The 26,787-nt window shown below is 37.0% G+C and overlaps 1 protein-coding gene across 1 annotated transcript in view; it reads left to right on the forward strand.

Annotated features, from left to right (window-relative positions):
* The window catches only part of AGO3 (argonaute RISC catalytic component 3), a 141,536-nt gene that overhangs the window by 22,411 nt on the left and 92,338 nt on the right, over positions 1-26,787 (forward strand). The window contains exons 3-5 of the mRNA XM_030823419.1: positions 14,522-14,642; positions 19,848-20,056; positions 21,189-21,325. Of these exons, the coding sequence (XP_030679279.1) occupies positions 14,522-14,642; positions 19,848-20,056; positions 21,189-21,325 (467 nt within the window). The remainder of the gene's footprint in view (positions 1-14,521; positions 14,643-19,847; positions 20,057-21,188; positions 21,326-26,787) is intronic.

Raw genomic sequence — 26,787 nt, forward strand, 5'->3', positions numbered from 1 at the left:
CACACAACAGAATGATAATGCATTTCCTGGAACATATCCCCATCGTTAAGTGATGCATAACTGTACTTTATTCCTTTTTATTGCTGAATAATATTCCATTGTATGGATATAATACATTTTGTTTATCCATCATTTGATAGACATTTGGGTTGTTGCCATTTTTGACTACTACAAATAATGCTGCTATAAACATTCGTGTACAGGATTTTGTGTGGACATACATTTTCATTTATGTTGGATATATACCTAAGAGTGATATCATATGATAACTCTTTATTTAACCTTTTGAGAAACTGCCAGACTCTTTTCCAAAGTGGCTGCACCCGCCAGACGTGGTGGCTCACGCCTGTAATCCCAACACTTTGGGATGCTGAGGCAAAAGGATCACTTGAGTCCAGGAATTCGAGACCAGCCTGAGCAATATAGCAAGGCACCATTTCTATTAGAAAGAAAAAAAAAAAAGAAGACAGTGTCTGCACCATTTTACATTCCCACTAGCAGTGTATGAAGATAAGTTTTCCCATGTTCTCACCAATATTTGTTATTATTTGTCTTTTTAAAAATTACAGCCATCCTAGTGGAGGTGAAGTTGTATCTCATTGTCATTTTGCCTTGCATTTCCCTGATGACCGATGTTGAGCATTTTTCATGTATTTATTGGTCATTTGTGTGTGTATATGTATATATATATATATATATATATATATATATATTTTTTTTTTTTTTTTTTTTTTTTATTTGAGACGAGTCTCGCTCTTTCGCCCAGGCTGGAGTGCAGTGGCGCGATCTCGGCTCACTGCAAGCTCCGCCTCCTGGGTTCACGTCATTCTCCTGCCTCAGCCCCCCGAGTAGCTGGGACTACAGGCGCCCGCCACTGCGCCCAGCTAATTTTTTGTATTTTTAGTAGAGATGGGGTTTCACCGTGTTAACCAGGATGGTCTCGATCTCCTGACCTTGTGATCCGCCCGCCTCGGCCTCCCAAAGTGCTGGGATTACAGGCGTGAGCCACCGCACCCTACCCCATTTGTGTATTTTCTTTGGAGAAATGTCTATTTAGGTCCTTTGCTAATTTTTTTTTTTTTTTTTTTTTGAGACAGAGTCTTACTCTGTTGCCCAGGCTGGAGTGCAGTGGCACGATCTTAGCTCACTGCAACTTCCACCTCCCAGGTTCAAGTGATTCTCCTGCCTCAGCCTCCCAAGTAGCAGAGACTACAGGTGTATACCACCATGCCTGGCTAATTTTTGTAGTTTTTAGTAGAGATGGGGTTTCACTATATTGGCCAGGCTGGTCTCTAACCTCTGACCTCAGGTGATTCACCCTCCTCACCCTCCCAAAGTGCTGGGATTACAGGCATGAGCCACTGTGTCTGGCTGCCCATTTTTAAATTGGGTCATTTGTCTTTTTGTTATTGAGTTATAGGAGTTCATTATATGTTCTAGACAAAAGTCCCTTATTAGATATATGATTGCAAAATTTTTCTCTGTTTATACATGTTGCATCTTCACTGTCTTGATGGTGTCCTTTGAAGCACAAACTTTTAAAATTTTGATGATGTCTAACTTATTTTTTCTTTTGTCGCTTGTGATTTTGTTGTCATATCTGTAGAAGAGTATACTTCTGATTAAAATGATTTTGACAACATACTTCAGAAAAGACTGCCAGTAAAAACCAAATGGTGTAGTTTTGAGTGTTTAGTGATCTTGGGGAAACTATTATACAAAATATGTCAGCTAATAAAGAAGTTTTATTTTCCTTTTAATCACTTGAAAGATAGGAAAGCTAACAGATCAGATGGTAATTATTTCACATCTCAAAATTCTTTTAGAGTGGCATCTAAATACAAAACTAAGTAGAAATTAGCCTTTTGACTAATATTCCTATAATATATTTGAAATTTGAAGATACTTTCATAAATTAACAAATATTTACACACAAGGGACTAGTACGTAGGTATTATTACCAACATCTATCTATTTGTGTAGATATAAATTACAATAGCTGTATAGTGTTCTATTATATGAATGTGCCTTGATTTGTTTACTTTAACCTGCTCCAGTTTGTTAGGTTAACTTAAATCTGTTTAAACCATTTATCTGAACTTACCACAAGTTTATACCAAGGTACTATGCTATTGGTACTAGATTTACAGTATATACGGAAACTTAAAGATCATTTTTGAATCTTCTCTATGTTTTCATGAACTGTTTACTCCTGTTTTGTGTCAGGCACTGTGCTAGGTTCTAGCAATAACACAATAGATAAAACATGATCTCTTTAAAGTTTTAAATTCCATATGGAGTGACATTCTGTGATATGCAAATTATGTACTGTGATAAAAGAGTAATGATTCCTGCCTTTGGGTAAGGAGGAGGATGTGGTGTATCACATGGTATTTGAGCAAAATAATTGTATCATAAAGGTACAGTAAAAATGTATAATCTTATGGGACCACCATCATATATGTGGTCTGCAATTGACTGAAAAGTTATGCAGCACCTGCCTGTACTGATATATGCTACAACATGAAGTTGTCCAGTGGACAGGGAGAAAGAATAATCCACATAGAGAGCATGAGCAAAGGTATGACATGTTGGTATAACAGAAACAGGCCAGTATAAATAGAGTAGCTAGAGATGAGTCTGAAGAGTTAGCTAGAGAGTAGGTTATGAAGAATCTGAAATCCATGCTAAGGCTTGTGAATTCAGAAATAGTAGAGAGCCAATGGAACCTTTTAAACAAATGAAGAAAATCGGTATTTAGGACCATACTTGATGACAGTGTGGTGAATGAGAGATGAGAAAGACTTGAGTCCTGGAGAACATTTGGAAGGCTGTTGTAGTAGTTTAGGTCAGTGGTCTTCAAACCATTGATCACATGTTCCCCATTAATTAAAATTTGACCAAAAAATACATATAGATATAAATGCACACACATTTCAAAAACTATAATTTATTGACATGTACTACTGTTTTAATGTGTAACTGTAGAAAAATTAAAGGTGAGAAAGAAAATTTTGAAATGAACTATTTAAAAATATATTCAAATAACTTGAACTTTTCAGATTAATGGTACAAAAAACCCTGACTGAATATGTGTCACACACTTGAACTGCAAAAAGTTGCAGTGTTCTGAAAATGAACGAGAGGTACACTGTTAACTTTTTTTTTTTTTTTTAATTGAGACAAGAGTCTCACTCTGTCACCCAGGCTGGAGTGCAGTGGCGTGAACATGGCTCACTGCAGCCTCGACCTCTTGGGCCCAAGCAATCCTCCCACCTCAACCTTCATAGTAGCTGGGACTACAGGCACATACCACCATGCCCAGCTAATTTTTGTATTTTTTATAGAAACAGGATTTCGCCATGTTGCCCAGGCTGGCCTTGAATTCCTAGTCTCAAGCGATCTGCCCACCTCAGCTTCCCAAAGTGTTGGAATTACAGGCGTGAGCCACTGTGTCTGACCTTAACTCTTATGTGTTGCAGAACTCCCATTACTCTCCTAGGATTCCTGGTGTACCGTGTGTTGCACCTGACCATCTAATATGGAATAAGTGAAGGCACCAGTATCAATCCATATTCACGAATATTAGTAAATCTTAATTCCTAATTGTTCAATGAAAATTAAATATAAATACGTCTATTTTTTCCTCATACTTCAGCATACCCCTTGGCACGTCTGGTACGTATTTTTCTGGATTATAGGTAGTATGTTCAAAGACACAGTGGCAATAATGATGATGGAGGGCATAGATGGAAGATTTAGAAAAAGAATGAACAATTTAGGTATATAAGGAAAGGATAGAGATAAGAATGGCTTCATAGTTCCTAGCTTGTGCATTAGTAATGGTTTTAACAGAAATATAGATTCTGAAGGGACCAGGTTTTTATATACTATTTCAAATATTTGGAGGTTGAATTGCATAAGAAACATCAAAATGGCAGAAGTTCAGTAGGTTGTTGGAAGTAAGTGTCTAGCTAAGTGTCAGGAGATAAGTCAAAATGGAGATTGTAATTCATCAGCATGTAGGTGATAGTTAAAAACTGGGGAAGTATGTAAAAATAAAAGAACTGAGACTAGATCTCTGAGATACTATTATTTCAGGTTTGCCAGTGAAGCCACACAGGGATTGGAAAGATAGGAGAACCAGGACAAACTAGAAGCTATTTCAGAGAAGGCAAGGTAAGGATCATGATTTTCTTTCTTTTTGTTTTTTTTTCTTTTGGAGATGGAGTCTCACTTTGTCGCCCAGGCTGGAATTCAGTGGCATGATCACGTGATCTTGGCTCACTGCATCCTCTACCTTCCAGGGTCAAGCAATTCTGTCTCAGCCTCCTGAGTAGTTGGCACTACAGGTGCACGCCACCATGCCTGGCTAATTTTTTTGTATTTTTAGTAGACATAGGGTTTCACTGTGATGCCCAGGCTGGTCTCAAACTCCTGAGCTCAGGCAGTCCACCCACCTCGGCCTCCCAAAGTGCTAGGATTACAGGCATGAGCCACCACATCCGTCCTTAAGGATCATGATTTTCAAGGAACAAAGTTTGATTACAGTGGCAAATGCTAAACAAAGCCAGGTATATAGAGACTGAAAATGTGCCATTACACATGGCTGTTAAGAAGTTGGTGGCCCAGCCTGGTGCAGTGGCCTCACGCCTGTAATCTCAGCCCTTTGGGAGGCCAAGGTGGGCAGATCACTTGAACCCAGGAGTTTGAGACCAGCCTGGCCAACATGGTGAAACCCCATCTCTACTAAAAATACAAAAATTAGCCGGGCATGGTGGTACATGCCTGTAATCCCAGCTTGGATTACTTGGGAGGCTGAGGTACGAGAATTGCTTATACCCAGGAGGCGAGGGTTGCAGTGAGCTGAGATCATACCATTGCACTCAAGCCTGGGCGACAGAGCGAGACTGTCTCAAAAACAAAAAAAAGAAGTCGGTGGCCTGATAAAAATAATTCACATATGAAATGACTACAAACGTAGTGTGTAGTGAAATGTTCTGTATGAACTGGGCACAGTGGCTCATGCCTGTAATCCCAGCACTTTGCGAGGCTGAGGCAGGCAGATCACTTGAGGTCAGGAGTTTGAGACCAGCCTGGCCAAAATGGTGAAACCCCGTCTCTACTAGAAAATGTAAAAATTAGCTGGGAGTGGTGGCACACGCTTGTAATCCCAGCTACTCGGGAGGCTGAGGCACGAGAATTGCTTGAACCTGGGAGATGAAGGTTGCAGTGAGCAGAGATTGCACCACTGCACTCCAGCCTGGGCAAGAGAGTGCGACTCCATCTCAAAAAAACAAAAATGCTCAGTATCGATTTTATATTATAACGTATTAAAATTTTGGCCAGGTGCAGTGGCACATGTGAGGCCTGTAATTCCAGCACTTTGGGAGGCCAAGGCAGGAGGAGTGCTGGAGGCCAGGATTTCGAGGCCAGCCTGGGCAACATAGGGAGACCCCTTCTGTATGAAAAATTTAAAGATTAGCCAGGTATAATGGTGTACACCTATAGTCCTAGCTACTCAGGAGGCTGAGGTGAGAGGATTGCTCACTTCAGGAGTTGGAGGCTGCAGTGAGCCATGATTGCACCACTGCACTCCATCCTCTGGGTGACAGACCAAGATTCGAATCTTTAAAAAAAAGAAAAAAGTATTAAAAATTTGTCCTGGCCAGGTGCAGTGGCTCACGCCTGTAATCCCAGCACTTTGGGAGGCCAAGGCGGGTGGTTCACAAGGTCTGGAGTTCGAGATCAGCCTGGCCAACATGGTGAAATCCCGTTTCTACTAAAAATAAAAAAATTAGCCAGGCATGGTGGTGCGCATTTGTAATCCCAGCTACCCGGGAGGCTGAGTCTGAAGACTCACTTGAACCCGGGAGATGGAGGTTGCAGTGAGCCGAGATCACACCACTGCACTCCAGTCTAGGCGACAGAATAAGACTCCGTATCAAAAAAAAAAAAAATTTGTTCTACCCAGCACTTTGGGAGGCTGAGGTGGACAGATCACTTGAACTCAGGAGTTCAAGACCGGCCTGGGCAACATGATGAAACCCTGTCTCTGTAAGAAATACAAAAATTAGCTGGGCATGGTGGCACACACCTGTAGTCCCAGCTACTCGGGAGGTTGAGACAGGAGGATGGCTTGAGGCAGAGGTTGCTGTGAGCTGAGATTGCACCACTGCACTCCAGCCTGGGCATCAGAGCCAGACCTTGTCTCAAAAAAAAAAAGAAAAAGGAAAAAAGATCTAAAATATAATCCCTCTCTTCTCTCTTTTGCATACCTTAAGCTTTATCTTGTTGCACAAGTATTTATTGGCTACCTTCTCTGCTAGTAACCACAGAGTTATAAAGATACGTTAGAGATTGGAAGGATACAAAGAGAGACTGCCAGCTGTTCTAGTTGTGTTTTATAAACCTCTGGATGATTTTGACATTTTGTTATACCTTAGCAATCTTCTTTCTCTCTATACTGTAGTGACACATTCGTTTATTGTAGCCATGGATAATGTCAGTAGACTTTTGGGGAAAATATTCTTTCATGTTGTCTTCTGTAGACTAGAATAATATTTTTCATTCTGTCTTTTGGGAGCAGAGAATTAAGAGGTACCTAATAAAGTGAGATGGAGGTGGATCTCTATAAGCTTATAGTAATTACAACTCACAGGAAAATAATTTGCTCTCCTCTTTTTTACATTAAAGTTTCTTCCCATTTTTCTGCTGTATAAGTCAGGTGGTAAAATGGGACTTAATGAAATTATTATTAAATTTTACTTTATAGTCTGTGCACCAGAGCGTGATGGAGTCAAAATAGTTGGCATCAGAATGTAGGAAGTAGTGATTGAAGTAAGGGTGGTAGGATAGGCTGTACCCCTTTAGAAGATCTAATGTATTCAGGTAGATTTCATTTTTGGAGTAATTGCCAATTATTCTTAAGGATTCTTAAATTCTAGCTTGACGTTCTAAAAAATGCATCACAGTATAATTCTGCAAGAATTCTTTTCTTCTCAGACTAAGGTTATTAGTGAAAGGAAGCCACTAAAGATTGGTTAGACATTCTTATCCGTGTTTACTCAGATTTTATTTCCCAAATTACTTTCCCAAGCACTGTTTTAGAAGTTAAAATATTTTATGTATTTTTATTAGTCTAGTTTTACTACTTATGGTAAGCTAAGAACTGGTTTAACAATATACACTTAAATATTTTGCTTAAAGTACTATATTTGAACAAAAGATTCCACTCCTAAGCCTGTTGTTACAATGAAAGACTAGCGTCGCAAAATAGAGAGGAAACTCAGTCATCAGTTTCTGTTAATTACCAGAATTATTCATTATTTGTGTTAATTTACTATATTTGATGCTAAAACATTGTAGTGTATTCATTTGTTATTTGGAAGACTTCAGTATAATTCTTAAAATATATTTGTGAGATAATTATGCTTAAATTTTAATATAAAAATATTATTATACATATTTGCTTTTTTAATCTCCAAATTATTTTCACTAATATTCCATTTGGTTCCTGAGACTGTTATCTCATTTTTATTGATAAAGAAACTCAAGTCAGAGAGGTTAAATAACTTTCTTAACAACTTAGTGACAGAATGGGACTAAAAACTCATGCCTTCTTATTTCGGTACTTACATTATCATATATTTTAAAGGTTTCTCAGGTTGGTAGTTTCCCAATTCCAAGTTTCATCCTAATATAATAGCACCTTTGCTACTATAGCTGACTACATGGCTTAGGAAACTAGATAAATTACTGTTATAAAGAGTTTTTTTTCTCTAGTTCCACATGCCTACCTATTAAAGATTCTAATAAACTACCTTTTCCATAATATCCTTTGAGATAAGAAATGAGAATTTGCTGTCCCTAGTTTTGTCATTTTGTTAGCTTGCATCCCAAAATCTGCTGGATGCCCATAGTCCCAGTTACTCCGAAGGCCAAGGCAGGAGGATCACTTGAACTCAAGAGTTCTAGGTTACAGTGAGCTATGATCACGTCACTGCACTCAAGTGTGGCCAACAGAGCAAGACCTGGTCTCAAAAAAAAAAATTTTTTTTTTTTTCACTAAAATTCTAAATATATGAATTTGGCCAGGCACAGTGGCTCACACCTGTGATCTCAACACTCTGGGAGGCTGAGACAGGAGGATTGCTTGAACCCAGGAGTTGGAGACCAGCATGGGCAACATAGTGAGACCCTATCTCTTTAAAACAAATTCTAAATATATGAATTAATTGTGTCGTATTAGTGAGAGGTTAAAAAAATAATAATAACTCTTGGCCCCCATGAAAGATGACTCTCTTTGTAGCATAGGTTTTGTCAGTTATGAACTTAAAAAACTGTCGAGTGGAAAAATTGACCTGTATACTATAGAATTCCAATGCTATTTCCTTAAGGCTCTGAACTAAATTGGCAAATCTAAGTGTAATTATTCATAAGAGTAATATCTAATGCCATGATACGATTTACCATGATAAAATTTACAATGTTTCTTTTCTTTTTTTATTTTTATTTTTATTTTTATTTATTTATTTTTTTTGAGACGGAGTCTCGCTCTGTCACCCAGGGTGGAGTGCAGTGGCGCGATCTCGGCTCACTGCAAGCCCCACCTCCCGGGTTCACGCCATTCTCCTGCCTCAGGCTCCCGAGTAGCTGGGACTACGGGCACCCACCACCACGCCCTGCTAATTTTTTTCTTTTTTTGTATTTTTAGTTGTGACAGGATTTCACCGTGTTAGCCAGGATGGTCTCGATCTCCTGACTTCTTGATCCGCCTGCTTCGGCCTCCCAAAGTGGTGGGATTACAGGCGTGAGCCACTGCGCCTGGCCATTATTTGGTATTTTTTAAATTAAATTTTACTATAAGAGGGTATTGCGGATATTTCATTTTAATTTTAAATTTATATCTTCCCTGACAGTTGGTCATATAGCTGTTCTTTGAACAGTTCTAGCAAAGATGAACTCAGGTACTTTATAAGGTAGTGTAATTTACTTTTGAATAACTCTGGTGGTTAGAAAATCGTGAAAATTTTGTTCCAAAATCTGTCTAATGTTCTAACTATTTTTCTTAGTTCTTTCTACTCAGTTTTTAACGTGACAATCTATCAAAATAGCCAAAAACGTATTCTATAATTTTCTTTGAGTCTTTCCTATTCCAGACTAAGACTTTCCTATTCCAAACCAGACTTGGTTTGATTTATTGTTACTCATATTACATGATTTTCTATCGGGATTGCCTCCTTCTCGTTATATTGGAATTTTTAGGGTCTTACATTTTTCACAAATTGAACAGAGTACTCCAAGATGTAAAATGATCTGTTTTAATATATGGTGGGATAGTTACCTGCCTTATTAAGTGGGTTATCTGAGTACTTAAATATATGCAACTTCAGTTTTTTACTTTTGAGGAAGCTACATCATACTGTTAGCTCATTTGGGGCTTGTGCCCTTTTCCACAGCAGCAGTGGGTAAGTTGAGATTCTCTACTTTGTTCTTATTACAGTTGAAGTGTTCAGACATAAGTGTTTAGGTATTACAGTTACCCTTATTATTTTTCTTCTTCATTTTGTTCATTGTTGTAGTTGTTAGTAGCTTTGAACATAGTAATTTATGTTTTTAACATGCTAGTCATGTCTTCCAAGTATGGGTTGTTGGAGGTTTCTTAACCAACAGATATTTATTAATTACTTACTATATGTAGGGCACTATATATGTTTCCTTTTCATATGGTATTGATAGTTTTCTAAGGTGGAAAATTATTCCAGTGTTCAAGATACTTAGAAAAAGTAGGGAAACTTACCCTGCCCCGTAAATAAACACTCTAGTGAAAATATATGGTACTGGCCAGGTGCAGTGGCTCACACCTGTAATCCCAGCACTTTGGGAGGCCAAGGTGGGTGGATCATGAGGTCAGGAGATCGAGACCATCCTGGCTAACACGGTGAAACCCCGTCTCTACTAAAAATACAAAAAATTAGCCGGGTGTGGTGGCAGGTGCCTGTAGTCCCAGCTACTCTGGAGGCTGAGGCAGGAGAATAGTGTGAACCCAGGAGGGGGAGCTTGCAGTGAGCACCGAGATCATGCCACTGCACTCCAGCCTGGGTGACAGAGCGAGACTCCCTCTCAAAAAAAAGAAAACTTCTTGTACTGGCACAAGAACAGACAAACAGAACACTGGGACAGTATAGAGAACTCAGATTGATTTATATATGAGAAGTGAGTGAGATAAAAATGCCATTACAAATTGGTAAGTATAAGCTGGTTAGTAGGTGGCATGAAGAAACCTGCTCACTAGATAGAGATAGATAAAATTGGGTCCTTGCTGTTTATAAAGAAGAACCAAAATAATGTAGACAAAACTATAAAGTTAATAAAACATAATTTATCTTTGTGACTTCATATTAAGAAAGTATTTCTTAATACCTCAAAAGCTTGAAGTCATAAGGTGAAATTTAATTTAATGATGTTCTCAAATTCATTAGTAATAAGAGAAATCTAAATTAAAACATGCTTTTAGTTTATACCGGTTAGGCTAACAAAAATTAGAAAGCAGAGCTGGATAATGCCACATACTGGCTGGACGCAGGGAAATAGGAGCCTCAAGGAGTGCAGGTTAGTGTAGTCATTCTTGAGAACAATTTGGCAGTTCATCGTTTACTTGATAAGATTCATTTTGACCTAACAGTCTATTTCTGTGTCTGTAAGCAGGGATTAATTCTCACATGGGTTCATAAGGGGACATGTAAGGAGATAATTCATTTCAACATTGTTTTTAGGTGTTGCAGTTAAAGATACCGTGAATCTGCAACGCTGGGAGAGTGGATAGACAACATGTGGAGTACTTTGCATCAATCAGAAACAATGAACCAAGTCACTGAAATTGTATACAACCAATTTTTTACAGATAAATCTTTTAAAAATAATAAAAATAAATATACCATAACAAATATACCACAGCAAGATGAATAGGTTTTAAAACATCTAATGCAGAGGGTAAAAGTAGGTATACATAGAAATAGAAGAATGTTCGTCAAACAAATTAGAAGAATAACTTCTTGGGAAGGGGAATGGGGCTAGGAAATGGAGATGGAAAGAAATGAATCAGTTAGAAGAGGGATATTATACAGATGATAACACACCATGAACTGAGGAGTATGATTAAATTTTTTGTACCCAAGGAATAAAAGTGGGGCTTGGGAAGTTATTTAACAGTGAATGTAAATTGGGTTGGAGTAAAAAAAAAAAAACAAAGAACATAAAAAAGAAACTTAAAATAATCCAGGTACAAGGACATGAGGCTTTTCTTTAGGATTGTGGTAATCGGGAATGGAAAGTAAAGGACTAGTATAAGAAATACTGGAAGGACGTGGTGTCAACAACCAGTTGGGTGAAGAGATGAGCCAAGTTTTGAATCTGGGTAACTGAGAAGATGGAGATACTATTAATTAAAGAGGAGTAGCAAACAGAAGATAACCACATGTAACTCTGACGAGATGTGTTGAATTCAGCTCTAGATATATTCCATTGGACGTTCCAGCATTTCACTGAGGTAGGTTATACCATGTGTTAGGCATCAAAGCAGGATATATATATATATATATATTTTTTTTTGCCAAAATTGTAGCAAAAAATTGTATATGTGTACGTATATATCCTGCTTTGATATATAAGTATACATTTATATATGAACATGTATATGTATTTAACTTTTATTTTAAGTTCAGAGATACATGTACAGGTTTGCTATATAGGTAAATTTGTGTCACGGGTTTATTGTCACCCAGGTATTAAGGCTTGTACCCATTAGTTATTTTTCCTGATACTCTCCCTCCTCCCACCCTCTACCCTCTGGTAGACCCCAGTGTCTATAGTTCTCCTCTATGGGTCCATATGTTCTCATCATTTAACTCCCACTTACTAAGTGAGAGCATGCAGTATTTGGGTTTCTATTCCTGCGTTAGTTTGCTAAGGATAACGGCCTCTAGCTCCATACATGTTCTGCAGAGTACATGATCTTGTTCTTTTTTATGACTGCATAGTATTCCATGGTGTATATGTACCATATTTTCTTTATCCAGTGTACCATTGATGGGCATTTAGGTTGATTCCATGTCTTTGCTATTGTGAATAGTGCTGCAGTGAACATACACGTGCATGTGTCTTTATGATAGAACAATTTATATTTCTTTGGATATATACCTAGAAATGGGATTGCTGGGTTAAATGGTAGTTCTCTTTTTACGTCTTTGAGGAATTGCCACACTGCTTTCCACAATGGTTGAACTAATTTACACTCTCACTAACAGTGTATAAACATTCCGTTTTCTCCACAACCTTGCCAACGTCTGTTATTTTTTGACTTTTTAATAGTAGCCTTTCTGACTGGCGTGAGATGGTATCTCCTTGTGGTTTTGATTCATATTTCTCTAATGATCAATAATGTTGAGCATTTTTTCATATGCTTGTTGGCTGCATGTATGTCTTCTTTTGAAGTGTCTGTTCATGTCCTTTGCCCACTTTTTAATGGGTTTTTTTTTTTCTTGTAAATCTGTTTAAGTTAAAGCAGGATATTTTTTATTCCTAAGATGTTTTGGCCCTACTATTTCAGTCTCCTCCATTTTGATCCTTAGAGTGATTAGATTGGGTTTCCCAGAATTCGTAAGGTTGAAATTATACCAGTTTACTGTTGAGTTAAAAAAAAAATGACAAAATGGTTAAAACATCCCAACAAATTAGATCTGTAAAATTTCACCTAAGAAACCAGATTTCGGCTGGGCGCAGTGGCTCATGCCTCTAATCCCAGCACTTTAGGAGGCCGAGGCGGGCAGATCACCAGGTCAGGAGTTCGAGACCAGCCTGGCCAATGTGGTGAAACCCTGTCTCTACTAAAAATGCAAAAATTAGCTGGACATGATGGTGCGCGCGCCTGTAATCTCAGCTACTCGGGAGGCTGAGGCAGGAGAATTGCTTGAACCTGGGAGGCGGTGGTAGCAGTGAGCCGAGGTCGCACCACTGCACTCCATCCTGCGTGACAGAGCAAGACACTGTCTCAAAAAAAAACAAAAAAAAAAAAAGAAAAGAAAGAAACCAGATTTAGTAATAATGGCCACAAAGGAAAACTTAAAATGGCAGACAATCGTTGAAATTTGCTTTGAACTCAAAAATGAATAGGTGAATCAAATTTTTGTTGTATATACTCTAGAAGAGGCTTGATATTGTTTTCAGTAGTTTCAGTAAAACAAAATTGAAAAGGGAGGAAAAAATAGAAACTTTGTGCCATGTAGAAAATCGCTGTGGGTATCAAGTCAGCTTGATGTTTTTGTTGTTCCAGAAAATGCTGGGTTCCTGCCCCACTTAACTGAGGTAGACTTGAATCTCTCTCTTTTTTTTTTTTTTTTTTTTTTTTGAGACAGAGTTTTGCTCTTGTTGCCCAGGCCGGAGTTCAATGGCGTGATCTCGGCTCACCACAACCTCCGCCTCCTGGGTTCAAGCGATTCTCCTGCCTCAGCCTCCCGAGTAGCTGAGATTACAGGCATGCACCACTGTACCTGGCTAATTTTGAATTTTTAGTAGAGACAGGGTTTCTCCATATTGGTCAGGTTGGTCTCAAACCCCTGACCTCAGGTGATCCACCTGCCTTGGCCTCCCAAAGTGCTGGGATTACAGGCGTGAGCCACTGTGCCTGGCCTTGAATCTTTTAAATTAGTTTTAGATTATATCAGTACTATGTGAGTACATTCTCATTGTAATATATTTAGATTTTATAAACAAAATAGGTGACCCTGTAATCCTGTCACTTCCCTCTCTAGAGGTAACCACTATTTGGAATATATCCTTTCAGTTTCTCTGCTTTTACAAATGTGTGTACAAAAAATAAATATTGATTTGTGAAAATTTGGTATTTCCTATATAGTCTGTAATTTTTGAATATATAAGTCTTGAATATCTTTCTGTGTCAGTTACATTGGCTCAAATGTTTGCTGGGTAAAAATGGAGGTTTTATAATATCCTTAGTAGCTAGGTACTGTAAGGATGGGAGGAGAAAGGAATACAGGTATGTTTGCTGCTCTCAGGAGGCTCACAGTTAGAAGAATTGAAATACATAATCATTATAATAGACAAAGTGTCCTGATAGAGATATGTACTAGGTGTCTTGTTGGTACAGAGGAAAGAGTATCTACTCTTGGAGAAAGAAGTGAATATGTTAGGGAGTGCTTAGAGATGGTGAAAGAGATTTTGAATCAGTTTCTAAGAATATTTTGCAGGTCACATGTATCCTGGAATGATTAAGTAATATGCTCGCTTCATTCTTCTCTGTCTAGTGAAATGTATGTCATCTTTTGGCAATAATCAATCTTTTTGGTGTCTTAAGCCAAGGTTCTAAAAGCAAAATCTTTATCATATATGAATATTTTTTAGAATTTTGACAGCTTTATACAGTGGCAGAAATTACTTCTGTTAATATTTTTATATTTCATTTTACAGAGGATTATGTGAATATATTGTTTCCCTTCTTTAGGGAGGTGGTTGACTCAATGGTTCAGCATTTTAAAGTAACTATATTTGGAGACCGTAGACCAGTTTATGATGGAAAAAGAAGTCTTTACACCGCCAATCCACTTCCTGTGGCAACTACAGGGGTAAGATATGCATTCCTGTATTGGAAAGGTATATTTTTGAGGTGTCTCCTTTTACACGCATTTATTACTATTTTTATTACAGTCCATATATATGTGAGTATTTATCACTGATTGTTTTTAACTTTTTGTTTTGAAATAATTTCAGACTTAAGAAAAGTTGCAGGAATCATGCAGAGAACCCTCACCCTTTACCTAGATTCACTGAGGTTCTGAACATTTCCACATTTGTTTTATTTTTTTTCTTTCTCTCTTGTACATACATACTTATTTTTTCCTGAACCATTCACAAGTAGGTTGCATATACCATGCCCCATTAATATTTATTTTTTTTTAATTTAATTTTATTTATTTTGAGACAGGGTCTCACTTTGTCACCTAGGCTGGAGTGCAGTAGTATGATCTCGGCTCACTGCAACCTCTGCCTCCCAGATTCAAGTGATTCTTGTACCTCAGCCTCCTGAGTAGCTGGGATTACAGGCACGTGCTACCACTCTTGGCTAATTTTTTTGTGTTTGTAGTAGAGATGGGGTTTTGCCGTGTTGGCCAGACTGGTCTCAAACTTCTGACCTCAAGTAATCCACCCAGCTCAACCTCCCAAAGTTCTGGGATTTTGGGAGTGCCACGGCGCTTGGCCAGTATTTAATACTTTAATGTATATTCCTAAGAACAATGATAAAAACCCTTGTACAGTTATCAAGTTCATTAAATTTAACATTGATATGATACTTTTATTTAATCAACAATACAAATTCCAGTTTTACCAATTTTTCCAATGATGCCCTTTAGTATTATTTTTCTCCTCTGTTACAGAATCCAGTCCAGGATCATGATATAGATACCATGTTTTTCTTTCCCCAGCCTTATTTTTTTCTTTCATGACTAACATAGTTGAAGATTATTGGCAAGTTATTTTGTAGAATGTCCTTCAGTCTGGGTTTGTCTGATACTTCCCCTTGATTACATTCTGGTTATGCATTATTGGCAGGAATGTTATATAACCATTCTTTCCTTATCAGTGCATCATATCAGGAAGCACGCAGTATGTATTTGTTCCATTATTGGTGATTATTGGTGATGTTAACTTTGGTCAGTTGATTAAATTGTTGTCTGCCAGTTTTCTCCTATTGGGATATTTTTCTCCTTGTAGTTAATAAGCATCTTGTAGGGAGATTTTTTTTGTAATTGTGATAAACATATGTAACATAAAATTTACCATCTTAGCCATTTTTAAGGTACAGGTCAGTGGTATTAAGCACATTTACATTGTTGTATTGTAATTACCACCTTCCATCCCCAGAATTGTCTTTATCTTTCAAAACTGAAACTCCATATCCAGTAAACAATATCCATTGCTCCCTCCCCTCAGCCCTGGCAACCACCATAGTACTTTCTGTCTCTGAATTTGACTATTCTAGCTACCTTATGTAAGCGAAATCATAGATTGTCTTTTTATGCCTGGCTTATTTCACAATTTATCCACATTGTTGCATGTGTTAGAATCTCCTTTTCAAGGCTGAGTAATATTCCATTGTATGTATATAACACATTTTGTTAATCCCTTCATGCATCAATGGACACCTTTTGGCTATTGCAAATAATCCTGCTATGAACATAGATGTAAAAATATTGAACTCTGCTTTCGGTTCTTTGGATATATACCCAGAAGTAAATTTGCCAGGTCATGTGATAATTATTAATTTTCTGAGAATCTGCTATATTGTTTTCCAGAATGGCTGCATCATTTTACATTCCCACCAACAGTGAACAACTCTCACTTCCATGCCAACACTTGTTTTCTGGGGTTTTTTTTGTTCGTTTTCTAATAGTAACCATCCTAATGGGCGTGAGATGATATCTCATTGTGGTTTTGATTTGCATGTCCCCCAACAATTAGTGATGTTGAGTATAACTTTGTAGGCTTATTGGCCATTTGTATATCTTCTGGAGAAATCTGTGGTCAAGTTGTTTGCCCATTTTTTGAACTGGGTTGTTTGTTTTGGGTTTTGGGTAGTGAGTTGTAGGAGTTCTTTATTTTTAGATTTTTTATTTTTTTTTAGCTAAACTAATCAATAGCATTGTAGGAGTTCTTTATATATATATTCTGGATATTAACTTCTGTATCCTGGATATTAACTATATGTATTCTGGACATTAACTTCTTATCAGATATATAATTTGCAAATATTTTCTTACATTTCACAGGTTGCCTTTTCACTATGTTGATTGTGTCCATTGATACACAGAAGTTTTTAATTTTGTAATGGGAAATACTTTTAAGGATCCTGTTGCTCATTAGATTTTGATTATTCTTGCTTGGCAATTGATTATTCTTGCTTGAAAGGATTATTACTATGTAGAAGTGGTGATTTTCTAATTCTGTCATTCCTTCTCCATGTATTCATTAATCTGCTGTAAGGGAGAATATTTTCTTTTACTCTATTTATTGATTTCACTGCCCAAGTTGTCCCAAATTTGGCCAGTGGGAACTCTTTTAAGCTGACTCCTGTGTCCTTTTGAAATGACACTTTTTGGGGAATACAGTCCTGCATCACCTAAAACAATGGAGATATGCTCTGAGAAATGCGTCCTTGGGCAATTTTGTCATTGTGCTATCATCACAGTGTATACTTACACAAACCTAAATGGTATAGCTTACTACATACCTACACCATGTAATATGGTTTATTATTGCTATAAACCTATATAGGATGTTACTATACCAAGTACTGTAGGCATTTGTAAGACAATGGTAAATTTTTGTGTATCTAAACGTATCTAACTATAGAAAAGGTACAGTAAAAATACATTGTAAAAGATTGTTTAAATGGTATACCTGTATAAGGCAGCTTCATTATAATCTAATGGGACCACCATGTATATGGGGTCCATTGTTGACCAAAAATCATTATGTGGTGCATGACTCTACTTCATTACTTTCTGGCACAGGATGTTCCTGGTTTATTTTATGTTTTCTCTGCTGCATTCCTGCAACTAACCATTTCTCTGAGGATCTCTGGTTTCTTTTAGTTGGCAAATGCAATTTTGAAATGAAAATCTGGGTATTGGTATGTTCACTGCTGCTGGGGTATATGTGCTTCTAAGCCCTTTCAGTGGATAGAGGTAGGAAATATATAAATAAGTAGATAAATAAATAAAACAGACTAAAAACATATTACACTTTATATGGTAAATCTAACACATATATATGTAGGAAATCGTGAGTTCACACCTGATTCTTCCAATTCTAGTCTATGCCCCATGGGATTCTTCCTTTCTTCACTCCATTCCATATTTGTATCTTTCTTTTTTTTTTTTTTGAGACGGAGTCTCGCTCTTTCACCCAGGCTGGAGTGCCGTGACGCGATCTCGGCTCACTGCAGGCTCCGCCCCCCAGGGTTCACGCCATTCTCCTGCCTCAGCCTCCCGCGTAGCTGGGACTACGGGCGCCCGCCACCTCGCCCGGCTAATTTTTTGTATTTTTAGTAGAGACGGGGTTTCACCGTGTTAGCCAGGATGGTCTCGATCTCCTGACCTCGTGATCCGCCCGCCTCGGCCTCCCAAAGTGCTGGGATTACAGGCGTGAGCCACCGCGCCTGGCGTATCTTTCTTTTTTAGTTAGATTCCTGGCTCCTCAAAACATCACCACTCCTTCTCATTTGCTCAGTCCTACAGTACATATAAAATAGTTTGTGAGTTACTATACTCAGACCACTACAGAAAACAAACCTACTAATGAATTCAAGGCTTTATTTTGTATGCAATTCTTCTAAATCCACCCTTTCTCTACCCCTAGAATTAAGACTATCGTCAGTATACATATTGTGTTCAAGAGTTACTTGAATTAGTCGTTCCTTTTTCTTTTCTTTCAATGTGGTTATGTTATTTATTTGAAATTTATTTGGGTTCATTTGATTCTGTTTATGATATTCTGTTTTAATTTTTTCCCTCCCTTTATTTATTTATTTATTTAGACAGGGTCTTGCTCTGTAACCCAGGCTGGAGTTCATTGGCACACTCACGGCTCATTGCAGCCTCAACCTCTCGGGCTCAAATGATCCTACTGCCTCAGCCTCCCAAGCAGCTAGGACCACAGGTGTGCACCACCACACCTGGCTAATTTAATTTTTTGTAGAGACTAGGTCTTGCTCTGTTGCCTGGGTTGGTTTAAAATTCCCTGGCTCAAGCAGTCCTCCTGCCTCAGCATCCCAAAGTGCTGGGATTACAGGAGTAAGCCACCATACCCGGCCTAAATATATATATATATTTATAAATTATAAATTTATAAATATATATAATATATAAATTTATATTATAAATTATAAATTTATAAATACATATTTTTTTTAGTTATTTGTTTTTTTTTGAGTCTCACTCTGTTGCCCAGGCTGGAGCACAGTGGTGCGATCTTGGCTCACTGCACCCTCTGCCTCCTGAGTTCAAATGATTCTCGTGCCTCAGCCTCCTTAGTAGCTGGGATTACAGCCATGCACCACCACACCCAGCTAATTTTGTATTTTTAGTAGAGACAGGGTTTCACCATGTTGGCCAAGCTGGTCTTGAACTCCTGACCTCAAGTGATCAGCCTGCCTCAGCCTCCCAAAGTGCTGGGATTATATGCGTGAGCCACTGCGCCTGGCCTTTTTTTTTTTTTAATATGTAGAACTTTAATATGCTTCCACATTTCAAAATTATACCAAAACATATACTCAGAATTGTTCTGTCCTTATTTTTTCCAGTCCATTCCCTCCCATCCTTTGAAAGTAACTAGTTTCTTTGTTTCTGGTTCATGCTTCCTATGTTTCTTTTTGCAGAAGTAAGCAGATATATGAATATTTTCCTCCTTTCTCACACAAAAGATGTCACAATATTTGTAATCTTTTGTACTTTGCTTTTGTCACTTAATAGTATAGCTTGGAAATTTATTCCATGGCAGTTTCAAGAGATTTTCCTCATTCTTTTTTCATAGCTGCATAAATGTTGGAGCATTTAGGGTAGTTTCCAGTATTTTTGCAATGACACATAATGCTGGCATGAGTAACTATGTTATTTAAATTTTATCTACAAAAAAAAATAAATGGTATATTTTAGTCTATTGACTTTTTTATTTTTGCCATGTTTTCTCTTAGATATTTTTATAAGTTAAATCTAAAATAATTGTATTTATCTTTTTCAACATTTACTAGTTGACTCTTTTCCCATCAACAGGTAGATTTAGATGTTACTTTACCTGGGGAAGGTGGAAAAGATCGACCTTTCAAGGTGTCAATCAAATTTGTCTCTCGGGTGAGTTGGCACCTACTGCATGAAGTACTGACAGGACGGACCTTGCCTGAGCCACTGGAATTAGACAAGCCAATCAGCACTAACCCTGTCCATGCTGTTGATGTGGTGCTACGACATCTGCCCTCCATGAAGTGGGTGCTTCTGCTTTTTTTCTCTTTAGATTTTAAACTCCAAAGAATGAATTGTGCAGGCTTCCCTTGGTTAAACCTTTATTTGTCATATATTTTGATTGTTCAACTGAAATGTTGAACAAGAATAGCATCCATACAAATTCATTGACAGGAGTATGTTACAGAAAATTATCTGGCTTTTGCAAGTAACTATACATCATTAGCTTAGCTAGTCTCATGAATAATTTTATAGAAAAATATTTCATCCTTTCTCTTAGGATCTAAAAGTCTTAACAGATCTATTTTCAGATGTATTTATTTAGTTATCTTGTTTTAAAAGTAATTTCACTGTTTATACAACAATATCAAATTGTGTTGAATTGCTTTTTTTAATACCCTAGGACCTCACATGTGTAGGGTATGCTCCTGTGTGTGAGCGCATGTGTACCCGTGTATTTTTTATTGTTTGGTTGGGTTTTTTTTGAGACATGGTCTCACTCTGTCACCCAGGCTGTAGTGCAGTGGCACAATCATGGCTCACTGCAGCTTCAACCTCCCAGGCCTAAGCAATCCTCCTACCTCAGCCTTCTGAGTAGCTGGGACCACAGGCATGCACCATCATACCTGACTAATTAAAAAAAATTTTTTTTTTTTTTTTGTGGAGATGGAATCTCCCTATGTTGCCCAGGCTGGTTTCAAACTCCTGGACTCAAGTAATCCTCTCACCTTAGCCTCCCAAAGTGCTTGGATTACAGGTGTGAGCACCTGACTCAGTATGTTTTTTTTTTTTAAAGAAAAATAGTATGTCTTGCAAACACATTTATAGAAATAGCTTTTTGTTCAATAATTATTTACTTGTTAACATTTTTAAGGTCAGAACTGTTAACTTTTTAAAACCTGTTTTTAAGAAATTATTTTAAATAAAATTTATTCTTATTTCAACCAACAGTTTTGAGAAAGGAAAATTTAAGTAGAATTTTTTTCCATTTAGAGTGGATACTTTTTGCTTTCTCAAATTTGGAACATGTTTAGTTTCATATATTCATAACGATAAGCATCATTGTGTTAATTGTGCTCTAGTCTCCCCTTTTCTGCAGATTTAAATACTTGCATGAGAAGGAAAGGATTGAACATGCCATTTTAATTTGTGTAGATACACGCCTGTGGGGCGTTCATTTTTCTCCGCTCCAGAAGGATATGACCACCCTCTGGGAGGGGGCAGGGAAGTGTGGTTTGGATTCCATCAGTCTGTTCGGCCTGCCATGTGGAAAATGATGCTTAATATCGATGGTAAGGGAACTAAAGCCATATTCTGTATTGGGTGGTGGATTTCTTTATGATGTGTGTACATAAATTTTATATATAATTATATATACTGGTGTCTCGAAGTAATATTTGGACATGTATTATGATCTACTGGAAAAACCTTTATATTTTTATTACATTTCATTTAGAAAGCCTGTAGAACTTATCTTGGAATGCTGGTAAACATGAAGCACGCACATGAAGCCAGATTTAAAAGCCCTGACGATTATCTGAGCAATCTTCTATTATAACTCACTTTTGTCCTTTTAACTCTAAGCCAACATTTTATTATGAAATATATATTTTAAGAAAGATAATTCTGTTGGTCATGGTGACCCCCAGATGTTATACCCACTGCTGGTCTTAGTGTGATGCTAATTGCATTCTCGTTTTTAGGTGTTTTCTTACAAAATATTTTCAAGCTTATATAAAAGCAGAGAGAGTAGTATGATGAACTACCATATAGGTAGCCATTGCTCAGATTGTCAGAAATTTTTCTACCTTTGCGTAATCCGAATACATTTCTTCCTCTACAGCAGTGTTTTTAAATCTAATTCCAGACAGCATGTTATTTTGTCCCTACTACTTCAATGTGTACCTCTAAAACTGTGGATATTTTCTTATAGCAGCAATGTCATTATCATATGTAGGAAAATTATAAACAGGCATTTATTTGTACCCTCTAATACCTGTCCATAATCAGATTTCCCTGATTGTCTGAAATGTGCCTTTTTCTTGTTAGCTGGTTCTAATCAGAATCCAAACAAGATCCACACATCACATTTGATTATTGTGCCTTTTGCGATCTAGTAGTCCCATTTCCTTCCCTGTTTTCTTGTTTCTTTATGCCATTGACGTTTTACAAAAACTCGGCCACTTGTTCTGTAGAATATGTTCAAATCTGATTTTGTCTTTTTGTTTTCTTGTGTTATTCCTTGTTCCTCTGTCCCCTGTATTTTCTGAAAATGAAAGTTAGCTTAGAAGTTTCATTCCATTCTGGTTCAAAATGCTTAAGTGCTTTATGTCATGTCATATTAGGAAACACAGTATCTAGTGGTCCCAATTTTAGTGATTCAAAAATCAGTCTCTAGGTTCAGAGATTAATCAGTAGATGCAGAGATCTGTCCATTGTAAATTTCTTAATTAACCTTTGAATTGCTAATGTTCCGTTCACTGATCATTGTGACCCAAATTATTTATTTCACTAGGGATTACGAACTGGTAATTTTTCTGTTATTCTTTTTGCATTAGGTGGAATTTTTCTGTGGAAAAGCTCAGTGTCCTATTGATAATTCGTAAATGTTTGAAAGCTTTCTTGCTTTCGGGCACAGCAGGATATTCCTTGCTCATCTTATATTTCCTGCCCAGTACCTGAAATTAGACATTCCTCCAAGGATCCCTGGATCCTTCCAGATTAGGGTATAGTTTCCTCATTTTTTCAGCTGCACCTACCATTGTGTAATATATGATTGAGGAGGGGATATATTTAACCAGTTTTCTTTAGATGTATACTAGGGTTATTTTTAACTATTTTCTATTTTACATCGTTTTATGTATATTAAGATATGTCTGTAAGATAAATTCCTGGAGGTTAGACTGATGAGTTAAGGGCAAATGTATTAATATTTGTCATTTGTATCATTATTGCCTGATTGCGCTCCATAGAGATTGTAAATATTTTCCATCATGAATGAGAGTACCAGTTTCCTTATATCTTTGCCACTAGAATCATCAAACTCTTAGATTTTTGTCAATCAGATTTGCAAGAAATAGTTTTCTTATGTCCTCTTAATTTGTATTTGACTACCTTTTCACAAATATAAGGGCCACTTATGTTTCTTTTTTAATGAACTGTTAGTTTATATCTTTTGCCCTTTTTTTTCTATTGGATTTTTGGTCTTCTTATTTCCTGAGAATGCTTTCTAAATTAAGGAAGTTAGCTCTTCATCTGTCATGAGTTGCAGATATTTTACCTAGGTTGCTATTTGTCTTTTGACCTTTGGTATTGTGGAGGTTTTTTTTTTGCCATGCAGAAGTCTGTTTGTATGTTGGTGTATGGACACATACATATGTATTGGTCAGTCACTTCTTTTATGACTTTTAATATCTGATAGGACTAGTCCCATTTTCTCTTTTCAGGGTTTTCCAGGCCATTCTTATGTATAAGCTTTAGAAATTCCTTGTTTAGATCCAGTGAGTGGGAGAGGACAGATTGTTATTTTTATTGAGATCCTATTAGACTTATAAATTAAGTTAGGACAAATTGGCATCTTTAAGGTGTTGTCTTTTCTTTCAAAGAATATACTATGTCTTTCTATTTGTTCAAGATTACTTTCATTTTCAAGAGCTCTTAAAAGCTTTCTTCACATAAATTTTGCACATTTCTTTCTTTTTTTTTTTTCTTTCTTTCTTTTCTTTTTTCTTTCTTTTTTTTGAGACAGAGTTTCGCTCTGGAGTACAATGGAGTGATCTCGGCTCACGGCAACCTCCGCCTCCCAGGTTCAAGCAACTGTGATTACAGGCATGCACCACCACACCCAGCTAATTTTGTATTTTTAGTAGAGATGAGGTTTCACCATGTTGGTCAGGCTGGTCTCGAACTCCTGACCTCAGGTGATACACCCACCTCAGCCTCCCAGAGTGCTGGGATTACAGGCGTGAGCCACTGCACCCAGGCCATTTCTTGTTATTCCAGGATATTTTCTCCTTTTTGTTGCTATTAAATGGGTTTATAGATACTAACTGGTTATTGCTTATATATATTCAGGCTTTTGATTTCTGTATACTTTCTCTCTGTGTTATTGAATTCCATTATTGTTTGTGGTATTTTTTCAGGTGATTTTATTGGGGCTTCTAGGTTATAATCATCACCTGCAACTAGTGATAAGTTTACCTCTTCCTTTGGATTTTTATACCTCTAATTTTTTTTATCAGATTATATAGACTAATTAGGGTGGGATTAAATAGTAGTGATTAATGTGCGTCCTTTTTCTTTCTTGCTCTAGAAGCATTAAGTATTGTATGTATATATTGTCATATTAAGGAATATCTGTTTCTTATTTTATTAAGTACGTTTATCAAGAGTATATGTTAAATTTTGTCAGATGCCTTTTCAGCATCTATGGAGCTGATGATGTGATATTTCTCTTATTTTTAACAAACATTGAACCAAACCAGCACTCCTAGATTCTTTTAATTGATGCTAGATTCTGTTTGCTAATACTTTCCTTTTATAAATTAACATGCAAAAGTCAGATTAATCTGCAGCCTTCCCTTTTTGTACAATCTTTGTCAAGTTTTGGTATTATTGCCTAAAACATTCAGAAGTTTTCCATTTTCTAAAATGTGTAACCGTTTTAAAATAGTATTGATATTATCAGCTCTTTTATGATTTCGTAGAATTCCCCTATAAAACCTTGTGACCTGCTGTTTTTTATTTGGTTTGGTTTGGTTTGCTAGGTAGCTGTTTTAAAACTTCCCTCATTTATTTTGTGAAAATCAGTCTAATAATTTATCATACATTTAAAAATGACTAAAAATATAATTGGATTGTTGGTAACACAAAGAAAGGGTAAATGCTTGAGGTAACGGATACCCCATTTACTCTGATCTGATTATTATGTATTATATGCCTGTATCAAAAGCTCGTGTAACCCATAGATATATACATCTGCTATGTACCCATAAACATTTTTTTTAATTAAAAAAAAAAAAACAGTCTGTTCAGGCTGTTTAGGTTCACTTTTGGTAGCTCACATTTGACTGGAAAATTATTGTATTCATATGTAATTTAATTATACAGAGTTTTACAAAGTAGTTTCTATTGTTATTATGATTTTTTTTTTTTTTGAGACACGGTCTTGCTCTGTCACCCAGGCTGGAGTGCAGTGGTGTAATCTTGGCTCACTGCAACCTCCGCCTCCCAGGGTCAAGTGATCTTCCCACTACAGCCTCCTGAGCAGCTGGGACTACAGACACATGTCACCACACCTGGCTAATTTTTGTATTTTTTGTAGAGACAAGATTTCACCATGTTGCCCAGGCTGGTCTCGAACTCCTGGGCTCAAGAGATCTGCCTGCCTTGGCCTCCCAAAGTGCGGGGATTACAGGCATGAGCCACCGTGCCCAGCCAGTTTCTATTAGTTTTTGAAATTCTGTGTATTTCTGTGGTTTTCTCAGTTTGTTATTTTGCATATGTATGCTTTGTTCTTTTTACTCTTTTTTCAGGTGGTGAAATTGAGTGGTATTTATTTTTCTCCATCTTTTTCAAGCTTTCAACAATAAGCATCTATTACTTTTTATCAAAAAACTAAAAAAAAGACGTTATGGCATCATAAATATTTATTTTAGAAAACAAAATGTATTTATTGAGTGCTTTCTGATTAAGAACAAAATATAGTTAATGAATGCTATCTGATTGTTTAATTAAATACTTTAATCCTTAACCTTTTTTCCTATGCCCTGACTTCTTTTTTGGTAACATATTCTTCCCAATTAATGAATTACTGAAACCTATAATAAAGAATCTTTTCTATTATTCTAGCTCAGGTGTACATTTAGTACTTCAGCTTAAATACTTGAATCAATGAAATAAAATCTTGATGAACTCTTTCTAGAGAAGTAAGGTACCCAAATTTCTTGACACAATTTTTTTTTTTTTTTTTGAGTTTCGCCCTTGTCACCCAGGCTGGAGTGTAGTGGCTCGATCTCAACTCACTGCAACCTCCGCCTCCCTGGTTCAAACGATTGTTCTGCCTCAGCCTCCCAAGTAGCTGGGATTACAGATGCGCGCCACGATGCCCGGCTAATTTTTTTGTATTTTTAGTAGAGATGGGGTTTCACCCTGTTGGTCAGGCTGGTCTCGAACTCCTGACCTCAGGTGATCCGCCTGCCTCGGCCTCCCAAAGTGCTAGGATTACAGGCGTGAGCCACCGCACCTGGCCTGAAAACAATTTTTTATTAACGTGAAACTCACTAGAAAACTCTCAAGAATTGTGTTGAAGATCATTTGAAAATATATCTGCCAACTTCCTTCCTGAAGTGTGTTTACAGACAGAGCAAGTTACAACAGTCTTACTATTCTTTGAGGATAGAGCAGCTTCCTGGGGATTCTGGAGGCTCAGCTCTCTGGTCCGTGATCAGGACACAATACTTACTGATGCTGAGGAAAGTAAGGCCTTGCTGACAATGGGAATTATTCTTAAAGTTATTTTTCTATCTATTTTAGCTAGATTAGTAACATGTACTTTCATTTTGTTGGTAGAAATATTTAAAACAATTATTTTTCTGGTGATCGCTGTTTTAGCTGTATTACAAAGCTTCTAATATGTAGTATTTTCTAGAAACTCCACAAATTTCATTTGTATTTCCTCTGTGCTTGAAATATTGTTTGAGAGACTTTTCAGATTTTCAGATTGAAGATCTTTTTGTTTTCTGGATTTGTTATG

Source organism: Nomascus leucogenys, chromosome 12 (assembly GCF_006542625.1).
Source record: "Nomascus leucogenys isolate Asia chromosome 12, Asia_NLE_v1, whole genome shotgun sequence".
Lineage (NCBI taxonomy): Eukaryota > Metazoa > Chordata > Mammalia > Primates > Hylobatidae > Nomascus > Nomascus leucogenys.